Source organism: Empidonax traillii, unplaced genomic scaffold (assembly GCF_003031625.1).
Source record: "Empidonax traillii isolate 1590-97213 ecotype Southwest subspecies unplaced genomic scaffold, ASM303162v1 scaffold117:size1203958, whole genome shotgun sequence".
NCBI lineage: Eukaryota > Metazoa > Chordata > Aves > Passeriformes > Tyrannidae > Empidonax > Empidonax traillii.
This window is the reverse complement of record NW_020955310.1, coordinates 660,655-683,179: the sequence shown is the minus strand read 5'-3', so window position 1 is coordinate 683,179 and position 22,525 is coordinate 660,655. Positions and strand designations below refer to the sequence as shown.

General features: G+C 38.8%; 1 protein-coding gene across 2 annotated transcripts in view; it reads left to right on the top strand.

Moving 5' to 3' along the window:
• FAM214A (family with sequence similarity 214 member A) overlaps positions 1 to 20,310 on the top strand; it is a 48,509-nt gene extending 28,199 nt beyond the window's left edge. Inside the window, exons 2-12 of one of the 2 annotated variants that reach the window (XM_027883027.1) lie at positions 2,556 to 2,740; positions 3,565 to 3,767; positions 4,189 to 4,314; positions 4,589 to 6,440; positions 7,140 to 7,256; positions 8,208 to 8,287; positions 9,067 to 9,175; positions 9,833 to 9,991; positions 11,778 to 11,846; positions 12,683 to 12,882; positions 18,102 to 20,310. In XM_027883027.1, the coding sequence (XP_027738828.1) occupies positions 2,556 to 2,740; positions 3,565 to 3,767; positions 4,189 to 4,314; positions 4,589 to 6,440; positions 7,140 to 7,256; positions 8,208 to 8,287; positions 9,067 to 9,175; positions 9,833 to 9,991; positions 11,778 to 11,846; positions 12,683 to 12,882; positions 18,102 to 18,255 (3,254 nt within the window). In that variant the 3' untranslated portion in view covers positions 18,256 to 20,310. The remainder of the gene's footprint in view (positions 1 to 2,555; positions 2,741 to 3,564; positions 3,768 to 4,188; positions 4,315 to 4,588; positions 6,441 to 7,139; positions 7,257 to 8,207; positions 8,288 to 9,066; positions 9,176 to 9,832; positions 9,992 to 11,777; positions 11,847 to 12,682; positions 12,883 to 18,101) is intronic. The other variant, XM_027883028.1, reaches the window with a different exon arrangement.
• Positions 20,311 to 22,525: the final 2,215 nt, after the last annotated feature.

The window sequence follows — 22,525 nt, the reverse complement described above, 5'->3', positions numbered from 1 at the left end:
TAACCTGCTCAGCACAAGAACTCAGGCCATAGGATTTATCTATCAATTTGTGCCAAGTCCAGAAGATTTTGATAACTTATGGATTATCTTTTTAAATAGAGAGCTAAATAATAGAAGGTCTGCTGCTCCTCATGGTAAGCTGCTGTTAATTAAAGGGCACGTTTATTTTACTGTTATTTGCCATTTAAAATTCTTCATTTCAGGTATTACATCTTACTGTGCACATGCTGATCTTGATCACGCTCTGTACTTTTTTCTTAAAAACTATAGATGTTTTTACATATTTTAACTAGAAAGAACTCTGCTTGCACATTTTCTTAAGGAGGAATTAGCTTTGTTTAGTCTGCTAAGCATGAGACAATTCTTGTTTAAATGAATTTCACTCCTGTTGAACACTTTCTAGATTTTTAGAACTTCTATGTCAGAGTAGGCAAAATACTCCAGTAGTGATCCTTCCTGCTGTGGCTTTCTTGAAACTACCATGGCCTTTGGGCATAAAAAGATGAGCTTAGCTCATCAAGATAATGCTTCAATTACTATTTCTTTGTCTATTGTATATCCAAATTCTTTTCAGTCTTCCCAAATGCCTTTTTCCTATTCCCAGGTATGACTTGCCTATTGTTCACTAGACTTTCAGCTGAAAAAAAACAAAAAAGGCAGGTGCCTAATTTTGGAGGTGACTCATATCACTGCCTAAGTGTTGTTGTCTCTGTTATTTACCATTCCTTTAATCTTTCATGCACCCTTTATTAGTCATTTTCTGCCATCCATCAGGGGAATGACCATTTTAACTTATGCCAGATGAATTAAGGTGTTGTTCACGTGCCTTATGGGGTCCTCCAGGATAATTCATCTGTCCCTTGGCTTTTCTTCTGCCTGAGGGCAGGTGGTGTCCAGATGAAATGTCCTGGAAGCACCCTGTTCTTCAGCACTTGGCACCTTTTCATGGATGTGTGGGTACAGATGTGGCACGTGCAGTGTGGGTCAGGAGTGCCCTACCCCCAGCTGTGTCTAGTTACAGACTGTCCCTGCCACCCAGAGCTGCTCTGTAAGTGCATTCCTGTAGAAAGGAGGGGAAAAGAGAGTCAGTAGAAATGAGGGCTCCTGTGCTGTGAGCAGAGTTCCTTGGCAGTGGGCGGATTTCTCTGATTTACCTTAAGTAGATGCCTCAGAATAGGCTGTAAGCCCTGGGGTCCATGCTGTACAAGCTCGGGCTAGGCGAATATGTACATGCAAAATCTGGTTTTACACACTTTACAATTTGCATATGCAGATAATTGCACATTTAATTGGAGCTTTTGTTTCACGCATTCATTCTTGTATGGATCTCTCAAGACTGCCTTGCAATGTTTGCCAAATGCTCTGCTATTAGGGAACAAATACAAAAAACACTTCTGAAAGGTATTTTGTGCATGGCAATTGAAACATGAATAGAAATTAACTCTGTCCCTGTGGCAGTTTTGTTTTGGTGGATGACATAGGACATTTAAGCTGAAGTTGTGAAGATGTCATGTGCTTTTGTTCCCCTAAAGCAGAAAAATAAAGGTAAAGAATTGCTGGCAGCCTTGCCTCCACCTGCTTTTCTTTGCTGCTCTGAAAATAGACTTTGAAGTTAATGTATTTTAGCTTTCTTGGAAAAGAGAGCTTTCTGTAACCTCTTCAGTAATTAAATAATTTTGAAGCTTGAAGTGTTTCAAAGCAGAGAGGGGAACGACATGATCTGGTTGTACTTAAATCTGTTTGAATGATGTGTGACATCCTCGTGATGAGAGAGGAGGAGGAGAAGGGTGCTCTACAAAACACTCTTCACACACAAAATGGTGCATCCTAACTGCAGGAACTGAGTGTGCCAGGGTTCTTCATGAAGAGCATTGCCAGCTGCTGCTTTGTCTACAGAGACTTGTTGAGTTTTAATTCTTTGCACAAGTTTACACTGACCATGGTACAAAACAATGAATACCCCTGTATGTTTCTTGGGAACATTTCCTGTGTGTTAATGGTAGCTATAAATGGACCTCTGAAGTAAGCCTTGCTCTCAGCAGGAGGGACTTGCAATAAAAATCTTAAAGAACACTGTGTCCCACTTTTTCTCTAATAGAAGTAAATATTTCTTTTCTTTGTCCTTAAATTTTTAATCTATTTTATTATATATTGTGCCTTCTCTTTCCATCTGTCACATGATACTAACAATGCCAATTCATTGCTCTCATCAGATGTCTCCCACTAGAGCCCAGGAAATCTTTTGTCTTGTAGAGAAGCTGTGGAAACACAAATGGTTGTTTCTCAGCCCTGCTGAAATGTGGTACATTGACCAGTTACTACATGAAGCTTTCTTTAGAGTATTTCGAACTTTGTCTGCTTGTAGTGACAATGTTATGAGATGAAGAAAGTTGTTTTGTGGGGGTAGAGTGGGGAGTGAAGCCAGTCTGATACAAAGATCCATTTCCCTCTCTCTCATTTTAAGTTGTAAATTGAAACAAACTGCAGGGTCAGCCAACAGCTGAAAGGTTATTATACAGCAGGTGTCATTAATTTTTTTCTTTTTGAAATGGCAGATACTTTGGATGAATATTTTGAGTATGAAGCTGAGGAGTTCCTGGTGTCCTTGGCCCTGCTGATCACGGAAGGTCGGACACCAGAGTATTCCATCAAGGGCAGGACAGAGGGCTTTCACTGCCCCCCAGCACAGTCGAGTCAGCCACCAACAACTAAGCATGAATGCAGCGACAAACTGGCCCAGGTATGGTGGGATCCATTTCAAGTGTCCTGGTGTGCATCCTTGATTAAAGTCAGCCAGAACCCCAGAGTGCATTCACAGTTAAGCATGAGCAACAACTGCTGTCAGTCCCCCATTTAAAGGACTATGTAATTCAGTATCTTACTAATAATAGATCTGTCCTTAAAATGAGATATCATTAAGCCTTTTATCCTTGAACATGAAATTCTGCACGACTACCTGAATGCAGTACCTATTTGAGTCTTTATTATGCAAATGACAAGTGCTATACTTAGCATCCTTGGTCTGGGGTTTCTTTAGAGAAAATGTAGGCTGACTTGCCTAACTTTTTGCTTTTCCAGGTGTTCTTGAAAAGTTAGTGATCCAAAAAACACAAGCACATGAAATCTAGCCAGTTTGTTTGGGAGTAAGTTTGGAGCATCCCATCTCCCGAGTAGAAGTTTTTAAGTCCTGTGGGAATAAGAGGTATATTCATGCAGAAATTAGCCTGCTCCAAGACACAGAATTTATAAAGATACTGCTTGTGTGTGTCTATCCAAGAAGATGCCCTGTGGAGAGAAAGCTGCAAGGTAGCAAAGTGTAGTGGTTGGGGAAATGTATTTTTATGAGCTTTTTTAATTTTCTGCAGAAGTTGCTCAAGTGGCAACTGTGGAGGATTTGTTAATTAATTTTCATTTTATAGCATCCTATATCTGATTTGATGGAGCCTGATTTACTTAATTCAACACTTAGTCTTTTCTAGTACTTTGGAATATGCTTTTAAATTGGATTTAAATCTGGCTAGTATTTTTATGGCTTGTGTGTGTTGACATTTTTCTTTCCCTCAGTGTCGTCAGGCCAGGCGAACCAGATCAGAAGTTATGCTACTGTGGAAGAACAATATTCCAATCATGGTAGAAGTGATGCTACTTCCAGACTGTTGCTATAGTGATGAAGGGCCCACCACTGAGGGGAATGATTTAAATGATCCTGCAATCAAACAAGATGCATTGCTCTTAGAAAGGTGGATTTTGGAGCCAGTTCCTCGACAGTAAGTTGGATATTAGGATTAGCTGATAGTTGCAAGAATCTTGTCATGTTAAATAATGGGTTAGTGGTTTTAAACTGGCCTTTGCAATGAGGAGAAAACCACTATTTACTAGTGAAATCTAAGCACTTCAGTTTTAGTTTTCCTGTGCTCAAACTTTCTGCAGTGCACTTTGTGCAATGCAGAGTATGAAAAGCTCCTAGCTGAAAACTGTCCTTTTCATACATTTAACTTTTGTTATGTTAAATGGTGTAAATTCTAATGTGGATAAAAACAAATCAGGCTCTGAAATCTTCAAAATTTCATTATATTGCTTGATTCAGCTATGTCTCATTTTCTGACCAAAGATCTGACAGTGTTCTTGTTCTAGTAGTTCTCTGAATATTCTGACCAACATCCATGTATTTCTTTTTAAATGTCTTAGGAGTGGAGATCGATTTATTGAGGAGAAAACCCTTTTGCTGGCAGTTCGCTCCTTTGTTTTCTTCTCTCAGCTGAGCGCTTGGCTGAGTGTTTCACATGGTGCTGTTCCCCGAAACATCCTGTACAGGTATGCCCAGAACGGGAAAAAACCTCATTTGCTCTTTGCAGATTGTTGCAGCTTGTCTTAAAATCATTCTTCTCTCCTGTTTTCCTGTTTGTTTTTAGAAGGTGCCACGTTGTTGGCCTGGTACTTTGGCAGTTTTATAGGATTCATATACTTTGCAAAGTACGGCAGCTGCTGATGTCTCTAGTGCTTTTTCTTAGACATCTGTGTTATGAAGTAGATAGTTAAAGACTCTCCATTTAGCAAGGTCTGTAAATGCCCTTCTGTATGGTTCTAGGGTGAGCGCTGCAGATGTGGACTTGCAATGGACGTTCTCCCAGACACCCACTGAGCATGTCTTTCCTGTTCCTAATGTTTCTCACAACGTGGCCTTGAGAGTCAGCGTCCAGTCCTTGCCCAGACAATCAAACTACCCAGTTTTGACCTGCAGTATTCACACCAACCTCAGTTTTTACGAAAAGCGAATGCAGGAGCGCAAGTTACATCAGCACAGCGACTCCAGTGGTGCACAGCAAGGCAGTACTTCCAGTCCGCAGTGTTTCCGTGGGAAACAGACGTGGACAAGGACATCTGAAGGCCTACTTAATGGAAAAAAGATGCCTGAATTTACTACGTCTATCAGAAATTTAAAACTTTATCCATCTACCAGACTTAGGTCTGACTTCGGGGCATCGCACTCCAAAGTTCAGTGCTATAATGGTACAGCAGACAATAAGACACAACCTCATGAAACACCGGTCAGAACTTTGAAATCCTTTTCTCTAGTAGATTCCCATGTTTCAAATAGTCATCGCTCTCATCAGCCCACAGGAGAAACCAATCCTTTGATAGGCTCTTTACTTCAAGAGCGACAAGAAGTCATTGCAAGGATTGCTCAGCACTTGATTCACTGTGATCCAGCTACTTCACCAGTTGTTGCTGGACGTCCATTCAACACACATGAGAACATCTCGGCTACCCCAAAAGCTTTTCGGAGTACTTATGAAGATGAGAACTTGCCAAGGAAAGGCAAGGAGACCTCCCCTGTTCCTACTGCCAACTCAGACAATGCAATACAAGAAGATGGTGGTGAAGGCAAAACTAGAGCAGTACCAGAGGTCACACTGCTCGATGCCCGTGTTCCAATGAACCACTGTGGCCGTCAGTCAGCAGGAGAGGGTAATCCCCTGATCAATTCTCTGCTCCAGGAGCGACAGGAGGTGATAGCAAGGATTGCCCAACACTTGATTCATTGTGATCCAGCTACTTCTCACACTGCTGGACATCCATTCAAGGTGCATGAGGCGAGTCCAGTTACTTCAAAAATTTTCCGAAGTACATATGAAGATGAAAATTTACTGAAAAAAGGCAAGGAGCCATCTTCTGTTTCTTTTGCTAAATCAAATTTTTCTTTGTTAGAAGACAGCAGTAAATCAGGGACAAAGACACCCGATACTCCCATCAGTCCTTCTAGGTTTGATGGAGAATCAAAGACTTCTCTGAAACTCCAAGCAAGAAGAAAATTGGTTTTAGCAAAACCCAGTGAAGCTGTCCAAAATGCATTTCATCAGACTCCAAACAAAACTTCTCATGCATTTAGTAACATTTACACATCATCATCATGTATTAAAGAAAATAAATCTGAATTCCCAGATAAATTGGAAACAATACATTCTGGTAATGCACAGAAAGACCAGATAACCAATAGAGTTAAACAGGGTTCAAATTCCAACAGCATTGATGAACAGATTTGCACAAATAAACTTAAAGAAAAAACAGTTGTTTGTGAGAACAATGGCACAGACAGTTTTAACAATTTACAGATAGATAAATGCAGAATACTTGAAGGTACAAAAAAAGCAAATGTGATGCCGGTATCTGACTCTTTGCACAAAAATGATCTCAAGTGTTTAGATAAAGACTCAAAAAAACCAAATATTTATGAGCAAAATACTCAGCTTATTAGTATTGAAAATTATTTAAGTAAAGACCAGGACAGTTTCAAAAACAAAACCAAACAAGATAAAACAAAAACTGCACACGATGAGAATGAAGACCCAACAGGCCTCGATTTTCAAAGCACTTCTCAGAAGAAACCTATAGAAGACAACGTAGTAAAGTGCGAGCGGCAGAAGAACCCGGACGTGCAGGTAAATACAGGGGGGAACAGACTAATTCCTGTAGCTGCTCTTAGTCAGAGAGCTTGTACCCTATGTCTGCTAAGGACCAATATGAAGAGGGCCTGATCTTGTAGGAAGCAGCATGTTACTATTGTCTTCTTGGTCTGAAGTAACTCAGGAAGAATTTCTTCACAGGAAGGGTTAAGCATTGGAATAGACTCCCCAGGGAGGTAGCGGAGTCACTGTCCCTGAAGGTGCTCAGGAAACGACTGGATGTTGCACTCAGTGCCATGGTCTAGTTGACAAAGCGATCAGTCAGAGGTTGGACCCGATGATCTTGGAGGTCTTTTCCAAACTAAACGGTTTTGTGTGATTCTGTAGCCTGGCCGGTAGTGCCTCCCCTGCACCTTTGTAAGTGTAACATTGAGAACACGGTCTCACTCCACTCGTGGTTGACAGTGTTATGAACTACAGTTTCCATAGGTTGTGAGGCATCCTGGTTTTTTGTAAACACGCCAGTATCCGAGTATGGTATGTGATCTTCAGTGAGCAGCCTGTGTAATTGTAGATTGAGTCAAGGGGAATTTATACTGAATGTTTCATAACATAACATGCTGATGTGATGCAGATCCACATGGGGCAGGAGTCTTCTCTGCTACAGCAAGCGTTATCGTGATGGGCCATTGAAATATCCCATTGATAACCTGAGTAAATTTGTTTTGCTGACAGAAGGCACCATCTCTAAAACACACAAATACGTGGCGGAAGCATAATTTTCGATCTCTGGATGGAACTTCAACCAAGGCTTTTCATCCCAGAACTGGACTGCCTCTGCTTTCAAGTCCCGTAAGTTATTGTTGAAATTATCTTTTAACTGACAAAGAGAGTATTTTGTTATTATAATGTCTGTATATGGTATAAAACTTGGTTAAAATACCTAGGTGAAATGTGTGTGCTTACTTTGTGTCACAGTGAATAATATTCTTTTGAGTGGAAATTAACACGTAAGTGGGAGTTAAATGAAGCAAAACAATAATTTTGGAAGAGAAGATATTAAAGAGATAGTTGTTGAGATCAAATCAAGATTAACAAAAGGTGGCATTAGAAAAACCTATGGAAAAATGCTTTAATGCTATTTTAGAGCACAAAGGAAAGCATTTTGAAGATATGTATTTTAAGTGTAAGTTAACATTTTGTCATTTAAGAGTTTTTGTGTGAGTTTTTAATACCTGATTGCCTATTATTCCAAAGCTTTTGTTTCTGTGAACAGTTTGTACTGTACATTTTTCAGCAACCAGAGATGTCATTGAATGACTTAGTGATACAAAGGTGCTGTGACAGGACAGACATTGGGGAACTGTTACAGTTCTTGGTGGGTTGTTGGGAGTTTTAAAGAAACAGGCAGTCCCAGTTAAAACTACTGAAGTAGTGACGTTCTGTAATCAACACAGAATATGCTTTATTCTTTAATGCCTGTAAAGGCTGTCATATTTTCAGGGAAATTGGATGGAAATTGTTACAGCCTGTTTATTAGTAACATTCTGTACTATTCCAAGAGACATCAGCCTCCTGAATGTCTTTATTTAGGTACTTCCTGTTAATTAGAATTTACAGTCTCATCATTAATAATTCTAGAATTTTCTACATTAAGTTTAAAATGTATAGGAATTACTCTCTTCTGCTCTGCTTTTATAATTTTGTAATGTCATGAAAATTCCTGGCAAAATTTGCTTACCTGGCAAAATAGCCTGTACTAGCAGTTCAGTTTTCAAATTAGCATCTTCTTTCCTTCTTGAGGTTCCTCAAAGGAAAACACAGTCTGGGTGCTTTGATCTGGATTCATCACTGCTGCACTTGAAATGTCTGTCTGCAAGAAGGTACATTTTATTTACCAGAAACATTAAGAATTTTGAGGGAGGCATAATGTATGTTCATACCTACATGCAACAACAAAGCACATTAGCAAAGACAAAATATGCTGTTCAAAAGAATCCTTGGCACAAGGTTTGGCAGCTGAGTTGTCCTGGGAGTTTCCAGGTTAGCACAGCTCTGGGACATGACCATGATATGAATGCTGCTGCCAGAATGAATTTTGTCCTGTGCAGGAGTAGATATGCTGTCAGATACACTTGAATTTTCAAACAGAAAATAAAATAATTTTTAATTATTCTTCAAATCAGTGTTATTTGTGTGTTATATTTTGTTCTTAATGTTGAACATGTTAAGCATTTTGCCTTAAATTGTTCAGAGAACTAAACTTTTAGAAGGAACCAACCGTGACACTCTATATGCTACTACATGTAACATAAACAGTTTTTAGTATGGTAGTTTGATGTTGGAAACTTCAGGATATGAGAAAAAAAGTATCTGCATACAAGAGAAAATAATCTGATACTTTGGTTCCAGCTAATGGAGTTAATGAACAACCTACATTTTTATTGTCCTTATCCTTTGTAATGTAAAACTGGTGAAAATATTTTTTCAGTTAACTAGAAAATTTTTTGCTGAAGTATTAACAGGCAGTGTTCAACTGTTACTTCTTTAGGACAGTGTTGTGTAATACAGTAAGTAAATTATTCTTTCTAGAGCTGTGTATACCCAGAAGACAAAAGCAAATGTGTTTATCCTTTATATTTATTCTGTCTTTTTTTAATAGCCCACAACAATGTATAAAGAGAGACGGTGATCCAGACAGCCATGGGAAACCATTTCTAAGTTCTAGTGCTCCACCAGTAACAAGTCTTAGCCTTCTGGGAAACTTTGAGGTATTGCATATTCTCTAGGATTCTTGTGGTATTTTTAGTATTCTTCTGTACTGCTTTTAAAAGTACATTGCTTTGAATAATTTCAGCCTTATTAGAATGTAAAAGTTCCTAACTAAATTGAATAAAATTTGTTTTAATTTCCAGCTATAAAGGCACTTATTTCATGCCCCAGACATCTTCTGTTTCAGAGAATCAGATACAATGAGTTGCTTAAGCTTTTATTTCCCACTATGGTCAAGTTAGAAGATGTTCTGTTGCCTTAAATGAGATTTAATAACCTGTAATTGTTCGTGTTTGTAATGTACTTACCTAGAAAAAAGGATTTACGTTTTTCCTCTTAAGTCTACTTAATATGTCACAAAAGCTGTGTTAAATGAGTGTAGTGAACAGAATGTTTTTGAAGTGTAGTCTCCAGCTCTTCACTTCATTTAGCATATCAAATTAACAGCAACTAACAGCTAGTGCATTAACAGGTTTTATTGTATTGTTTTATGAAATATGGAGTTCAAGTTGTTGAGGAAAGTTACAGATTCTAGGTTTGTTGTTTGTTTGTTTGTTTTTCAGTTAGTATTAAGTTGTTTCCTTGTTTACTGCTTATTTTTGCCATATTTTATTTGAGGCATTCCCAAGCTAAACTGTATGTGTTTTGTTTTTCAGGAGTCTGTCCTGAATTTTCGCTTGGACCCACTTGGCGTCGTGGAGGGTTTCACAGCAGAAGTGGGAGCAAGTGGAGTCTTTTGTCCCACGCACATGACTCTGCCAGTTGAAGTGTCATTCTACAGCGTTTCAGATGACAATGCGCCCTCTCCTTACATGGTAAGTGTGTGGTTGGATTTATTTGAAATAAATTCTGATATGTGGAGGTGAAGAACAAAAGCTTGGTGAGTAGAAGGTTCAAGAAGTGAAGATTTGCAGGGACCTGGGTTATTTTCAACTGCCTATGATGGAGTTATCTTGTTTCCCTTTCCCTAACTAGTACTTTTCCTCTATTTCTCTGCCCCTCCATTCAACTGTTCCCATCTTGGGATATTGAACGTATTTGTCTTCCTCTGCACTGCAGTGATCAACCCCCACCATTTCCTTTTATCCATCTAGCTTAAAATAGGCCATGAGGCAATAGGTGGACTTAATGGGATGCATCTTGTTGTCCCAACAAGCAGCTGCCCTGGGCAACTAACCACTCTGCCCTAGTGGCCTAGGTGCAGCCCAAGGTACGGTTGCTGAGGGAGACCTTAGACTTTGGAAAGCTATTCAGCCCTTTCTTTTAAAGCAAATACTGTCTGAGCTGTCCTGAAACACGGCACTCTCACAAGCTGCATGGTTTGCTGATGTTTGCACCAACATGATATTTGTGTTCTCTGTCTCTGGGTGCTAATTCTGTTCCACATTTCTACAATGACAGCACAAGTTTTGCATGTGTAAAAAGCAAACAGTGTCTTGTATGCTGACATTGAATTAGAAGCTAGATTTGTTCTGAATGCCCATCAAGGAATCTCAGTTTTACCTAGGTGACAGATCCAATTTTCAGAGGTTTTCATATGTGTATGTCTGTCTAATATATGGTAAAGGGTCTGTTTAAACATTTTAACTACGGCAACATACACCTGATTATCCCAATATTTAGATTTTAAATTCATAGCAGTTACCATATTTCTGACCTTCAGTTTTGAAAAGTATTCAAAAAATGAAATTGCTTAGAGTTTAAGTAATGGCTTTGAATAAACTTGTGTATGTCTTAACCACTGCAAAGGAGTATCTGTTGTTTTGCTTTCATCTTTCTAGATTATTTCATAATGTTCTGATGTTCCTCAAATAGTTAAAGTAGGATTGCTTATTTTCCTAGCTGGGTTTCATTGTTTCAGGCTTTCCCACATGCTCTAAATATGCTATTATGGCTGAGTCTCCCAGGATTAATACAGCATTTGTGTAGTGCCTCCATCATCAGAAACATTGTTCCTGTTTGTATAGCTAGTTTCTCTGCTTTGGGGTCTTTTTTTGTGGTTGGTTGTTTGGTGGGGGGTTTTTTAAGTCCAGAGCAGTGGGTTACAGCAGTGGTGCCCTCGGACGTGCTCTGGGGCAGTACCTGAGGGAGGCCTCAGCAGCATTTCAGTGCCATGTGAGGCACTCAGGATCACAGTTGGTACAAAAACAGTTGTTGTTGTTCCACAAGTTTGGATTAGAATGGAAGATTAAGAGCATCTGCTGCCTTTGAAAAGCAGAAATCAGTTCTGTGAGCTTTGGAATATTATTGGTGCAATAGCAGATGATATAGAAACGGAAAGGAGGAGACAAATCTTTTGTTTTAACTTACCAGCTGCATTGAGAAGAAAGCTCTGTTTCCTCATAGCTCCCTGATGTGGAAACTTGGATCTGATTTCAAGAGGAGAATGTACCCTTGTTGCACAGCTTTTAATGGTCTGCCAAAGTATCTGTAAGGCCCTGACTGTTGATTTTTAACTGCATCTTAAATGCATTGTCTTCTCTATTTTTAGTTTTTATACATTACTGATTGCATTTCGAATAAACATAATTATATGAGTAGAACATTTTGATTTGTTTATCTCTCTGTGAACTAAATGTGTGTTTTGTTTTGTTTTTCTAGGGTGTAATTACTTTAGAGTCCCTTGGTAAAAGGGGTTATCGGGTACCGCCTTCAGGAACAATACAAGTGGTATGTACTCAGCAGATAAGGGTGCCTTGAAACCACTAATATCGAGAAAGTCATGCAGAGGAGATGAGGTTATTGGAGATGAGCATGAAACTAGCAGTGGAAATGTGCATCTCTGTAGGTAGTGTAGTTATTCAAAATAGAAATATGTGTGTGGCATAAAAAAGACTCCCAACCTTTGAACCCATCTGTGCTCTGAAGAGACTTAAAATCAGTTAAAGGGGATTCAGAATACTTGGGGACACTGTCACTTTGAAGAAGTGATGGGGAAGTAATTAGGCCACAGTCCAAATCCTGAAATTCTTCTGAAGCGATTAAGATTGAATAATTCTATCTACATTTTGTAATACTACCCTTTTTTAGGGGGATAAAAACAGAAAGTAAATCAAAGTCATTGCTTAGAATCAATGAACTGACCCTTTCTTTTAAGAACCCAACCCAAGGTAACACATTCATAATTTCAGGTTTAAGAGCGGAACCCAGCCCTGTGCTTCCTGCAAGTGTGTTGTGTCTGGAAAACAGTGTAGACAAAAAGCTGACTGGAAAAAATAAACAAAAACGGGGATGCAGATTAGCAAAAGTAAGAGTAGTCATATACTAGTGTTTCATTCAGAATAGATTGTGTTTAGCATTATATTTAAAAATGGAAATTGCAAGTAGCCGAAGTGTTGATTAACAGGAAAACTTCACAATGTTTTTCCATAGAAGATTCTGTGTGGCAGGGGAACCAAGTGCATGGAGAACTACTTTGGCAGATTGAGTTTGGGTTAGGTTTGTTGGGGTTTTTTTAAAATTTGTCATCTCTAAAAAGTATTTTATTGAACTGTTTGTCTTTTCAGACCTTATTTAACCCTAACAAAACTGTGGTGAAGATGTTTGTGGTGATATATGACTTGAGAGAAATGCCAGCTAATCATCAAACATTCCTACGGCAAAGAACTTTTTCTGTTCCTGTGAGACGAGAAATCAAGAGAACTGTCAATAAAGAAAATAGTCAACAGACTGAAGAAAGGCTACTACGCTACCTCATACATTTGAGGTAAGCTCCTTGGAGTTAAACAAAACAAAACAAAAAAACCCCCAACAAACCAAACAAAGAAACCCACAATAAACAAGTACCTGCCAAAATTTAATTCATCATTCCTTTCCCAGCCGGCCTTTCCATATAGACTTATTTGAAAAAAGGAATGCTTTTAACTTGGTCTTTAAGCTAGACAGGAGAGGAAGAAGAGCTAATGAATAGTTTGGATTTTACTTGGTAAAAACAAAGTTAACATAGAATATAAAGCTCTCTCTTGGCATTTTAGTGTTTTGTATAGCTTTGTAAAGCTTAAATCTTTTCTTAGCAAGAGAGATACTGTTCTGGCTGAATCAATGCACTTTTTCTGAGGCTACAGGAAATAGCAAGTGTGGATGTTATATGGGCAAAAGCCAAAATAAAGATCAAGGTAGAGAAGGTACCCAGACTGCTTCACACATACCTCTTTACCAGAATAGCTTTTAACATGAAAAACAGCCTGAGTTACTCCTAAAAATGCAGTATTTAGTAGCAAAAACATAAATACCTGTTTCATGATACAACACTGCTGATAATGGCTTTCACTTTATAAAATATTCACTCAATCTTCCTTAAATGATTTACAAAGCACTGCCTGAAACCAGACGCTGTGCTGCTGCTCTCGGGATGTTCTGGAGACTGCAGCTGGAAACAAAGGAGGAATGATGGATATACTCTGTCCTCCTGCAGTTTGCAGATTTTTTGCCTGCATTTTTGTAGGAACCAAAGCCTGTATGTGCAGACCCAGTGCTTTCACTGCAGCACTAGGAAACCCAGCAGTGGTTGACATTTTGAAGTGAGCAAGCAGAACAAAATAAAATATCTTACACTTCTCTCTTATTCAGAATTACTTCTGCTACATAATTACTTTTCGTATTTGGAAGCACTGATTTCTACCCAGCAGACTTTTCAAACCCTTTGTCTAGATCAGTGATTCCAGGCCAAGCTCTCCCATGAATTTTAGCCTGGATTGAAATTCATCGTTTGAGGCCACACTAACTTGTCATGTCTAACTTAACCACCTTCTAAAAATTTTCTTTGGGGGTAAATTCTGAAAAAGTGTGTAGCCCCAGTAAAAGGCTCTATTCACTTGTAATGTTGATCTACCTGTGCAGAGGAACTGGGGACAGGCACCAGCTGCAGCAGTGGGCAAAAGTCTGTGGCCTGGTGGGTGTGGTGTTCAGGCATACATTGTGTTCCTTTCAGTTTGTACTTTAATGCGGTTTGAATGCAGGTGTGCTTTCTGCTCTGTCATCTTTTACAGCTAGAGGTCTTTTTTAAGAACTTCCTATTTCTGATACCTGCTGAGAGACAGAAATGTAGCCATTCTAATGCTTCTCATTTTGAAATACTTGTACAATTTAGCTCAGCGTTCAGCCCTCTGGTAGGAATCAGCTCATGGATTTATAATGTGTAATGGGAAATGCATCCACTTCTGACTGGAAAAAATCCTCTCGCTATTATGATGCTTATCTGCTTACTTTGGAAAGTGAGTAACTGCAGAGTATGCCACAAGTTTTTTCTTCTGCAATGACCCTAGCAGTGGGTCCTTTCTCATAATGTAAGAACACCAGAACTCCTTGAAATATTACCGTAGCTGATGTTGATCTGTCTTGTGGTTTATTATACTGAGCACTTATGATTTTACGAAAGTTTCAGTTGTCCATTTAGTAACCTAAAAATGGATTTTTATTAGTAAACCTTATATTAATGCATTGTTTTTTAAAACTTCATTTTTAAAAGCAGCAGTTTCCTGAAGCCCTTACGCAAACTTAAAGGTTTTTAATAAATAAGATTTATTTTTGATTGTTGCTCAAGTTGACTTACAACAGCGTTTCAGTTATAGCTGCAATAGTTATTGAGCACAAGCATCTTAAGCTTACATGTTGAAATTTTGCTCAAAAAAACAAATGAAGTCACCACCAGTGAGCTGCATTGTGGTCGCATCTGCTTGCGAGGCCTTAATCACAGTTGTCAGCACTCACATTATGAAAGCTCCTTTTCAAGTGGTAATTCAGCAAAAATGCTTGCATAGGTCTGGAGCTTAACACTGGCGGCCAGATTTTCTACAACAGTCTTTAAAGTGTCAGATTTATTGTATATGCAGCTTCTGCATGCAGTTCTGTACGTTTGAGATCCTATTCAATACACCATTAGACTGTACTTGTACACACAGCTACACTATTGAAATACAAAATGTAGCTTGCACAGACAGCAGAGCTTTATTCGCTATTTAAAAAAAAAAAAAAAATCAAGAGTTGCACCTGCAGTTTAAGTTGGTTTTTGAAGATGTTTGGGGATAACTTTTCTGTGAAGCAATGATTTTTTTGTGTTGTAATTAAACCTACTTGAGCATAAGAGCTGTGAGTTCAGCTCTGCTTGTGCCTCATTTCTGCCTGGTGTTGTGAGGATGGTGACCATCCCTTGGTTTCTAGGTCACGTTCTGGCACCCTGTGAAAGGCAGTTAAACAGCCAACCTGCCCACAGCTCAGCGTTTTCCAAGTTTTAAAGCTTGGTCAACAGCCTTAGTTACTGACACATTGCCAGGAATTGCATGGAGCACAATTGTTGTTGCTTAACAGCTAAACAGGGGTTACTGAAGGCTTAGTGGAGGGTAAGCTTGAAACTGGTGGTTAAAAGTAGTGATTCCTCAAGGGGTTGAGAAACTTTTTAAAAAATATTTTCCTTATGTGACATATGTTACCTTTATTGGTGGAAGCTGAAGACACCTCCTGTTTATGATTTACCAGTTGCTTTCAATCTTTCTGGTCTCTTGCCATTTTTTCTTTTATAGAAATTTGTATCCTTATCCTAATGATTTTCCTTACAGATTTTATAGGTTGTGCTGTATAGTCTTTTCCACTTACAAAACGTGTCTTGCTACAAATGTTTTTTGTGATCATCCTGCTATATCCTATTTCTGTGACTTTATTCTCTGTGAATTTTGATAGCCTGTAAAATACTTATAGGGACTTTGTGCTTGGATTTATCATTTCTTCAGTAATATTTATCACTTTCTTTCCTCTGCCAGACTTTCTGGCTTATCTGATATTTTTGCATTTAAGCCTTCCTATACTTGTCTGCTGTTACTCTTCATGGGACATCATCTGTCAGAGATGTCAGGTTGTGTTGGTTTTTTTTTTTTTAATCTCTTTACACAAAACTGCTGGAGCTGCCACAGCTCTGGAGCCAGTCTCATGCTGGCCACTCCATCAGCACTTCCAAGGCTGTAGGTAATGGTTGTCTCTTGATTATTCCAATGTATTTGCATGTATAAAAAGCAACACTTCTAAATCCCAATTACTACAGCAAACATGCCTAAAAGCAAAAAATTAGGTGATGGATGCAGAGATGAGAAGAATCCCCTGAACTCTGATGCTGTCTCCCACTTCTTCAGTCTTTGTGAAATGTCACTCTCAGAAACACCACATTACAGGGAACCGTTATCCACTGAGCAAAGCGAGTCTTGCAGGATTATCACCAATATGAAACAGCCAGCTTCAGAAGTTTAAAAATAGACCTGCTGATAATTTTTTTGAAAGATTCATGTGTAAAATGGGAATGGAGATCTATTTTATGATGGTGCTTTGATAACTAGATCTATTCTATATGAATTAATTTCAGTCATACTTTTGCTGCAATAGACTTTTCAGTAAATTTTTTCCTTTTAAAATGTCTTATGAGCTACATGCTGAATTAACTGTTTGTGGTGTTCACTTTGTACCCTGTCCCTTTCACTCTTCCTTCCTGTGCTCTCCTCCAGAGTCCTCTCTTAAGATATCATCTTCTTCCCTTTGCCTACCAGGTAAAGGGCTTTCACACTGACAGCACTGAGCAAAGAAATAGTGACGGATGAGAGCTCTGTTGGAGCCAGTAGGAGTGTTCTGCTGGACCCTGCCACATTTAATGCCCTTGACAGCTGTATCTGGGAGAACAGAGTTTTCCTTTGTCTGGCTGTGGGGATGACTACAGGCTATTCTGCATCACTCCTCTGAACAGAACACTGGCACAGAACCTGCTTCAACAACCTGCCTTCCTCAGATGATGAAACCTTGACGGATCTTCCACAGTTGTCTGTCTTTCTCCTACTTCTCAGAATTTCAGTGGCATTATGGGGAGGTTTATTCTAGAGATACTACTTTTGCTTCAACGGGATCAATAAGTAAATGCCTATTAAAAAACTGTGCAGATTGTAATACTTGTGGTAATACAGCATGCACTGCTCTCAGCATTTGTAATGGTATCATTTTGTCATGACAACAGCAGTAGCTTTGCTGTTTCTATTACAGTAGGAATGCATTTCTCCCTCACCGTGGCATAGTGGTAGGGGCATAAAATTCAGTTGCCCTAAGAAATGCTCCTTGGGCTCTCCTGCCTTTCCTGGTCGAGGGAAGAAACTTAAGGAGTTCTGCCAGATGAAGACTATAGAATACAGTTCTCTGAAATGCAGATCTCGTCTCACTATATACAGTTGTTAAATCTCAGGAAAAGTGGAACTGACACATTCCTGGCAGGTTTGGAGGATGTGAATTAGGCTGTTTAGCTGCAGCATAAAAGAAGAATGGGCCTAGGAACTGACCACTGTTTACTTTGGTGATTGGGCCAGTGAACTGTAGTCTCTTTGAAATAGCTCCCTATTCTGTGCAAAAAACCTTCTGTCTGCCTGCAGACATCCTGTACCTACTCCTTCTCGAGCTGGACTTAAATTTGGTGTGTGGTGTAAAGCAGTAGTAAACTTCTTAGTGTTCCATTCATAAAGACAGCAATGAAATATGTCTATATGTTAGCTAGCACTGAATGGTACATTTGATATGTATATATTTGAACCTTCCCTTTCGTGTGTGCTTAGGATGCCCTTTGGACATCTTCAGGAGTGCTCAATGAAGAGCATTTTTTGCTGTTTCAGATTGCTGAGAACTTTAATCATCAATGTACATAATTGGAGTCTGAACTTCAAATATTCCATGGCACTTTCAAAGCTGTGCACTGCATTGGTGATTAGGAAGAGAACCTTTAAATGTCAAAAGAAACAAAGCAGAATGAAAGTGTCAGGTTATACTTTCTTCTTCCATTTTTACCTGACTCATTTTGTTTGTTCAAATGTGTTTGGGCCTTAACATCTTAAAGGAATGCATTTTATCCAATAATAGTTAAAGATCAAGCTTTTGTTTTAGATAATACATGTATTTGTATCTTTTCAGGTTCCAGAGTTCTAAATCTGGAAAGATCTACCTCCACAGAGATGTAAGGCTCCTATTCTCTCGGAAATCCATGGAAGTTGACAGCGGCGCTGCATATGAACTCAAATCTTACACTGAATCTCCAACAAATCCTCAGTTTTCACCAAGATGCTAGCAAACAATGGCAAACTCAAGTGTTCACTTTACTGTTGATTACTTCTTACAAGTGAAGATTGGTAGAGACAACAGTATAAAGTTAAGTCTGTAAAGGAATGAAAATAGCGCTCAAGAGAAAGAAGGTTCTGTGTGATCCTGGACCAGTTTTTAAAAGGTTTCTGGAATGAGCTTTGTGTATTCCAAGTAGACTGGAAACATGCTTAAATCTAATCTTTTTGTACTGTTTAAAACCACTTCATTGGATGTGTTGCAATAGCAAATTCCCAAGTTAGTTTAGTGTTTACACTTTTTATTTTATTTTTCAGTTATTTAATATTTAATGTTTCATTTAATACTCAAGTGATGTTTGTCTTTAGTGTTCTAATGTAGCATAAATCCTATGTAAAATCATACTATGTATTTTTGGCATTAATATTGAAATCTGAAATATATACAGATGTCTTTAATCTGTGTGCTGTTTTAAGTGATATTCATTTAAGTTATTGAAAATGGGGACAACAGGTGAATTTCCATAACATTTCATACTATGCAAGCATTTAGCTGCTTTTTTTTCTTTAATGGTACCCTCTACCATTTTTTCTCATATACAGATTTAATAACACTTGTGACCATAGCGCAGATTGTTTATTTACTTACTCATGCATTCGGATCATTAGTTCAATTCACACTTTGCTCCCTTAATTTTTTTTATTTTCCTTAAGGGCCATTTTAATTTTGCTTTCTTTACTAGTTTTTCTCACATAAAATTCACGCCCTCCCCCATTTGATTTCTCAGATTGTGTTAAAGGATGTACTGTGCAAAAAAATTAGTATTTATATCTTAAATATATGCAAGAGCTATGAAACTTGTACTTTTTGTTTTATTTTTAGATGAGAAGGATCTTCATGTAATCCTAAATATTTTTCATAGGTCAATTCCATGTAGGCCACTAGGTGGCCATAGGAAGTTTTACTAGCAATGCTACACTGGGCATATGAATATTTTCCGATACGTGTGTGTATTCCTAAAAGAAAACACAGTCAGATGAATAGTTTATGCTAAGTGTTTAACTGTGTAACTGCGAGAAATAAAGTTAGAAGCATTTGATTATATTTGAGGTATATATTTAATAACGAAATTGAAGCATTATGATGTTTGATGAAGACCTGAGTTTCTCAACTGTCTCACCTTGGTTTATATGTTTTTCTTTGCATCGCTGTAGGTTTTTAGAGTGTCAGTAATATGAAAGGTGACCTTCATCTTTGAGAGTGTAACACGGTTATCTGATAAAGACTCTGGAGAACGGATGATTGTGCATCTTGTATATTCAGCACTGCCCTTAGATGAGAGAAGTCAGTGTATCGTGAAGTCTCCAGGAAGGCTGCCAGGGATTGTAAGGGAAACTGGACTTTCCAGATGATGCTTATCAACTATCATGTATATGCAAATACCTGCTGCTACAAAAGGGCAAAGCTCAGATATTAAGGGTCTGTTCCCCATTTAAACAGTATCTTCCCCTCAGTTACACCAGGTTTTCAAAGGTTACCTATCATTTATATCATAGAGACTTGGGGAAAACTGTACAGGAAGACATTGTTTCCCGTTTCTAATAATTTGTGTGCCCTTTAAAACTGAGAAAAGGTTTCTCTTGCTAGCAGGAGACTCAAATACAACTGCAGTTGTACTGTGTACAGAACTGGAGTCTGGACTGGTATATCAAGAATGTGTTCCAGTTCCTGTGTAGCTACTATTGAGTCATAAGCAAACAACATATCCTCAAAGTACTTATTTGTGTCATGGTGCACAGCTGCTTGCATACTTGATGAAAAAAAAGGATGAGAAAGGGACACACTTTTCATTAAAAGTCACCATTTCCCTCTAGTAGATTAACCTTTTATTTTGCACTGACATTATGTAATGTTTGTATCTTGATAACCTTATTTAAATAGATTTCTTCAAGCCATCTCCCTTCAGAGTGGTATATAAATTTGCTTTGAACAGCAAAGAAGTGTGGATTTTGAACATGTTGTTACTACAAGTCATGTCTAGGAAATAAATTCGTTTTGTCTTAAATAGTCAAACTACACTTAGCCCCTGTATGGATTTGGAATGAAAGTTACCTTAGATTATCCAAGCACAACTTTGATTTTACTGAGTCATTTTCCATTTACAGCTTGATCTGAGTAAACGCTTTCCATTAAGGACACAACTGGAGAAAGGGTGAATGCTCATAAACTATTAACTAAATTCCACATGATCTTCTATGCACAGGCTAAGGAATGAGACTAGACTAATTTCTGAGAAGTCACTGGTTTCTTCTCTTTACTCAGTCAAATACTACTTGACCTTTCCACTATAAGCAATGAAAGCCATTTAGTTCTTGTATCTTCCCTCTCAGCCTTTTTTTTCTTTATCTAAGACAACCCCAGATTGTTCAGTCAGCCTTGCCTTGTAGATTTTATTTTCTGCACCTCTCGTCATTCTGGCTTTCTTCTTTTGGTCTGAATCAGTCTTGAAGTGTCTCAGACTGGACAGAGAACCCAAAGCAGAGCCTCTCTGTGCCGATCAGACTGGAAGAATTGGTTGGTAAGTCTTACGGATTAAAGTCCTCTTCATACATCCCGTTGTAATGTGTGGTTTTTCAGTATCAGGAGGTGTCAACTTGCATTCATCTTGTTACCCAGTATAAGAGGTGTCCTACCTGCTGTTCTCCATTATGGTAGCTTTCCTTATGGAACTTTGTTCTCTCACTACCTAAGATTATATATAGTAAACAGAGCATTGCTGTTGGAACAATTGATAGCCATTTCCAACAAAGCTTGCATCCATCACATTAAAGTTTCATCATTAAGTTTCCCTAATTTGTATGGGGAAGTGTCAGAGATTAGTTTGTTACTATCTACCTTGATGAGGCCAGATTGAACAATGTTCTGAACATTGTTCAGTAATTTTCAGTATTGTTTCTGTGCCCCCTTGTCTTCATGATCTGCTTTAGCTACACATCCTTAAAAAACTCATCTGGTTTCTGTAGGCTTTCTTGTATTTGAGGACACTGAAGAACTTGGGCTTTACCTGAGGGTCTGAATTTACTTCCCATCCTTCCTCTGTGTTGTAGAGTTTGTACTTGTTTCCTTAAAGAAATAATTTAATTAAGGAACTGCTGAATCTTCAAAACTGTGTTTTCCCTCAAATTCATTTCCTACGAGAATTGAAAGAAATTCCTGAAGTCTGCATTCTTGTCTGCTCTCACTGCTTTGTTCTTCTGCTTCCTTTCAAAATCTACAAACTTCATCCTTTCTATGATCATTTTTCTATGTGGCTCTGTTTTTTTTACACCTTCAGACCATTCTCCCTGCTTTTGCTAGAAGCAACTGTGGCACACCCACCACTATCATGGCTTTTTCCATCATTAGGCAAACAGCACTAGTGTGTTCTGTGATTTTTGCTGTGCAATCTGTCCAGCAGTATCCCTTTCTGAATGAGGGATATGCACATTCCTTGGCTTCCTCGCAACTACACAATCTAGCTCTTTGAACAAATCTCTATTGCACAAAAACCCTGCTTCCAACTACTGGTTTGCAGGGCTTTCAGTACAATTCGACTGCTTCTGTTTTGATAGACTTTTCTGACCTGTCTCCTGTGGTCTTCCTGGAAGGACAGGCTATGGGAAAGTGGTGAAAGATGGTATACATACCTTTGGTATGGCAGAAGTGGGAGCACACATGTATTTAAGTACTAAGTAGAAGCCATACCTGCCATTCCCATAATCCCTGTATTTATTGATCCCCAAAGATTTATTAACGGTGGGCTGTTTAAATCCCTCCTTTATGCTCTTAAAGAGAATCCAGTGGAGGTTATTGTTCAGCCAAGACGACAGTGAAAAGCAGATAGGGGAGGGAAGAAAACACCCTGTATAACATGATACTGTGCTGTTAAGAAGTTCCAAGGGACCAAGACCTCCTATCCTGCCAGCTGTGTCAGGAACTCAGGAGATCCTCGAATAATGCTGCTGAGGAATCAGCTCCTCGTATTTTGATCACTAAAAGTAGCTATTTTAGCCAAGCAGCACTTTCCCCCTTACTCTGGGGCCGGGGAGGCCACATGGGGGGCGGTGTCGGTAATGAGGTGGTGGTGAGGTGGGGCCGCTGCCTTCAGGGAGAGGACCAGAGGAAATGGCCTTAAACTGAGACAGGGGAGATTCAAATTAGGTATTATAAAGACAGAGGGCAGTCAAATCAAATATTGTAACGGCTTTTTTTCCACTGTTGGGGTGGTCAGGCATTGGAAC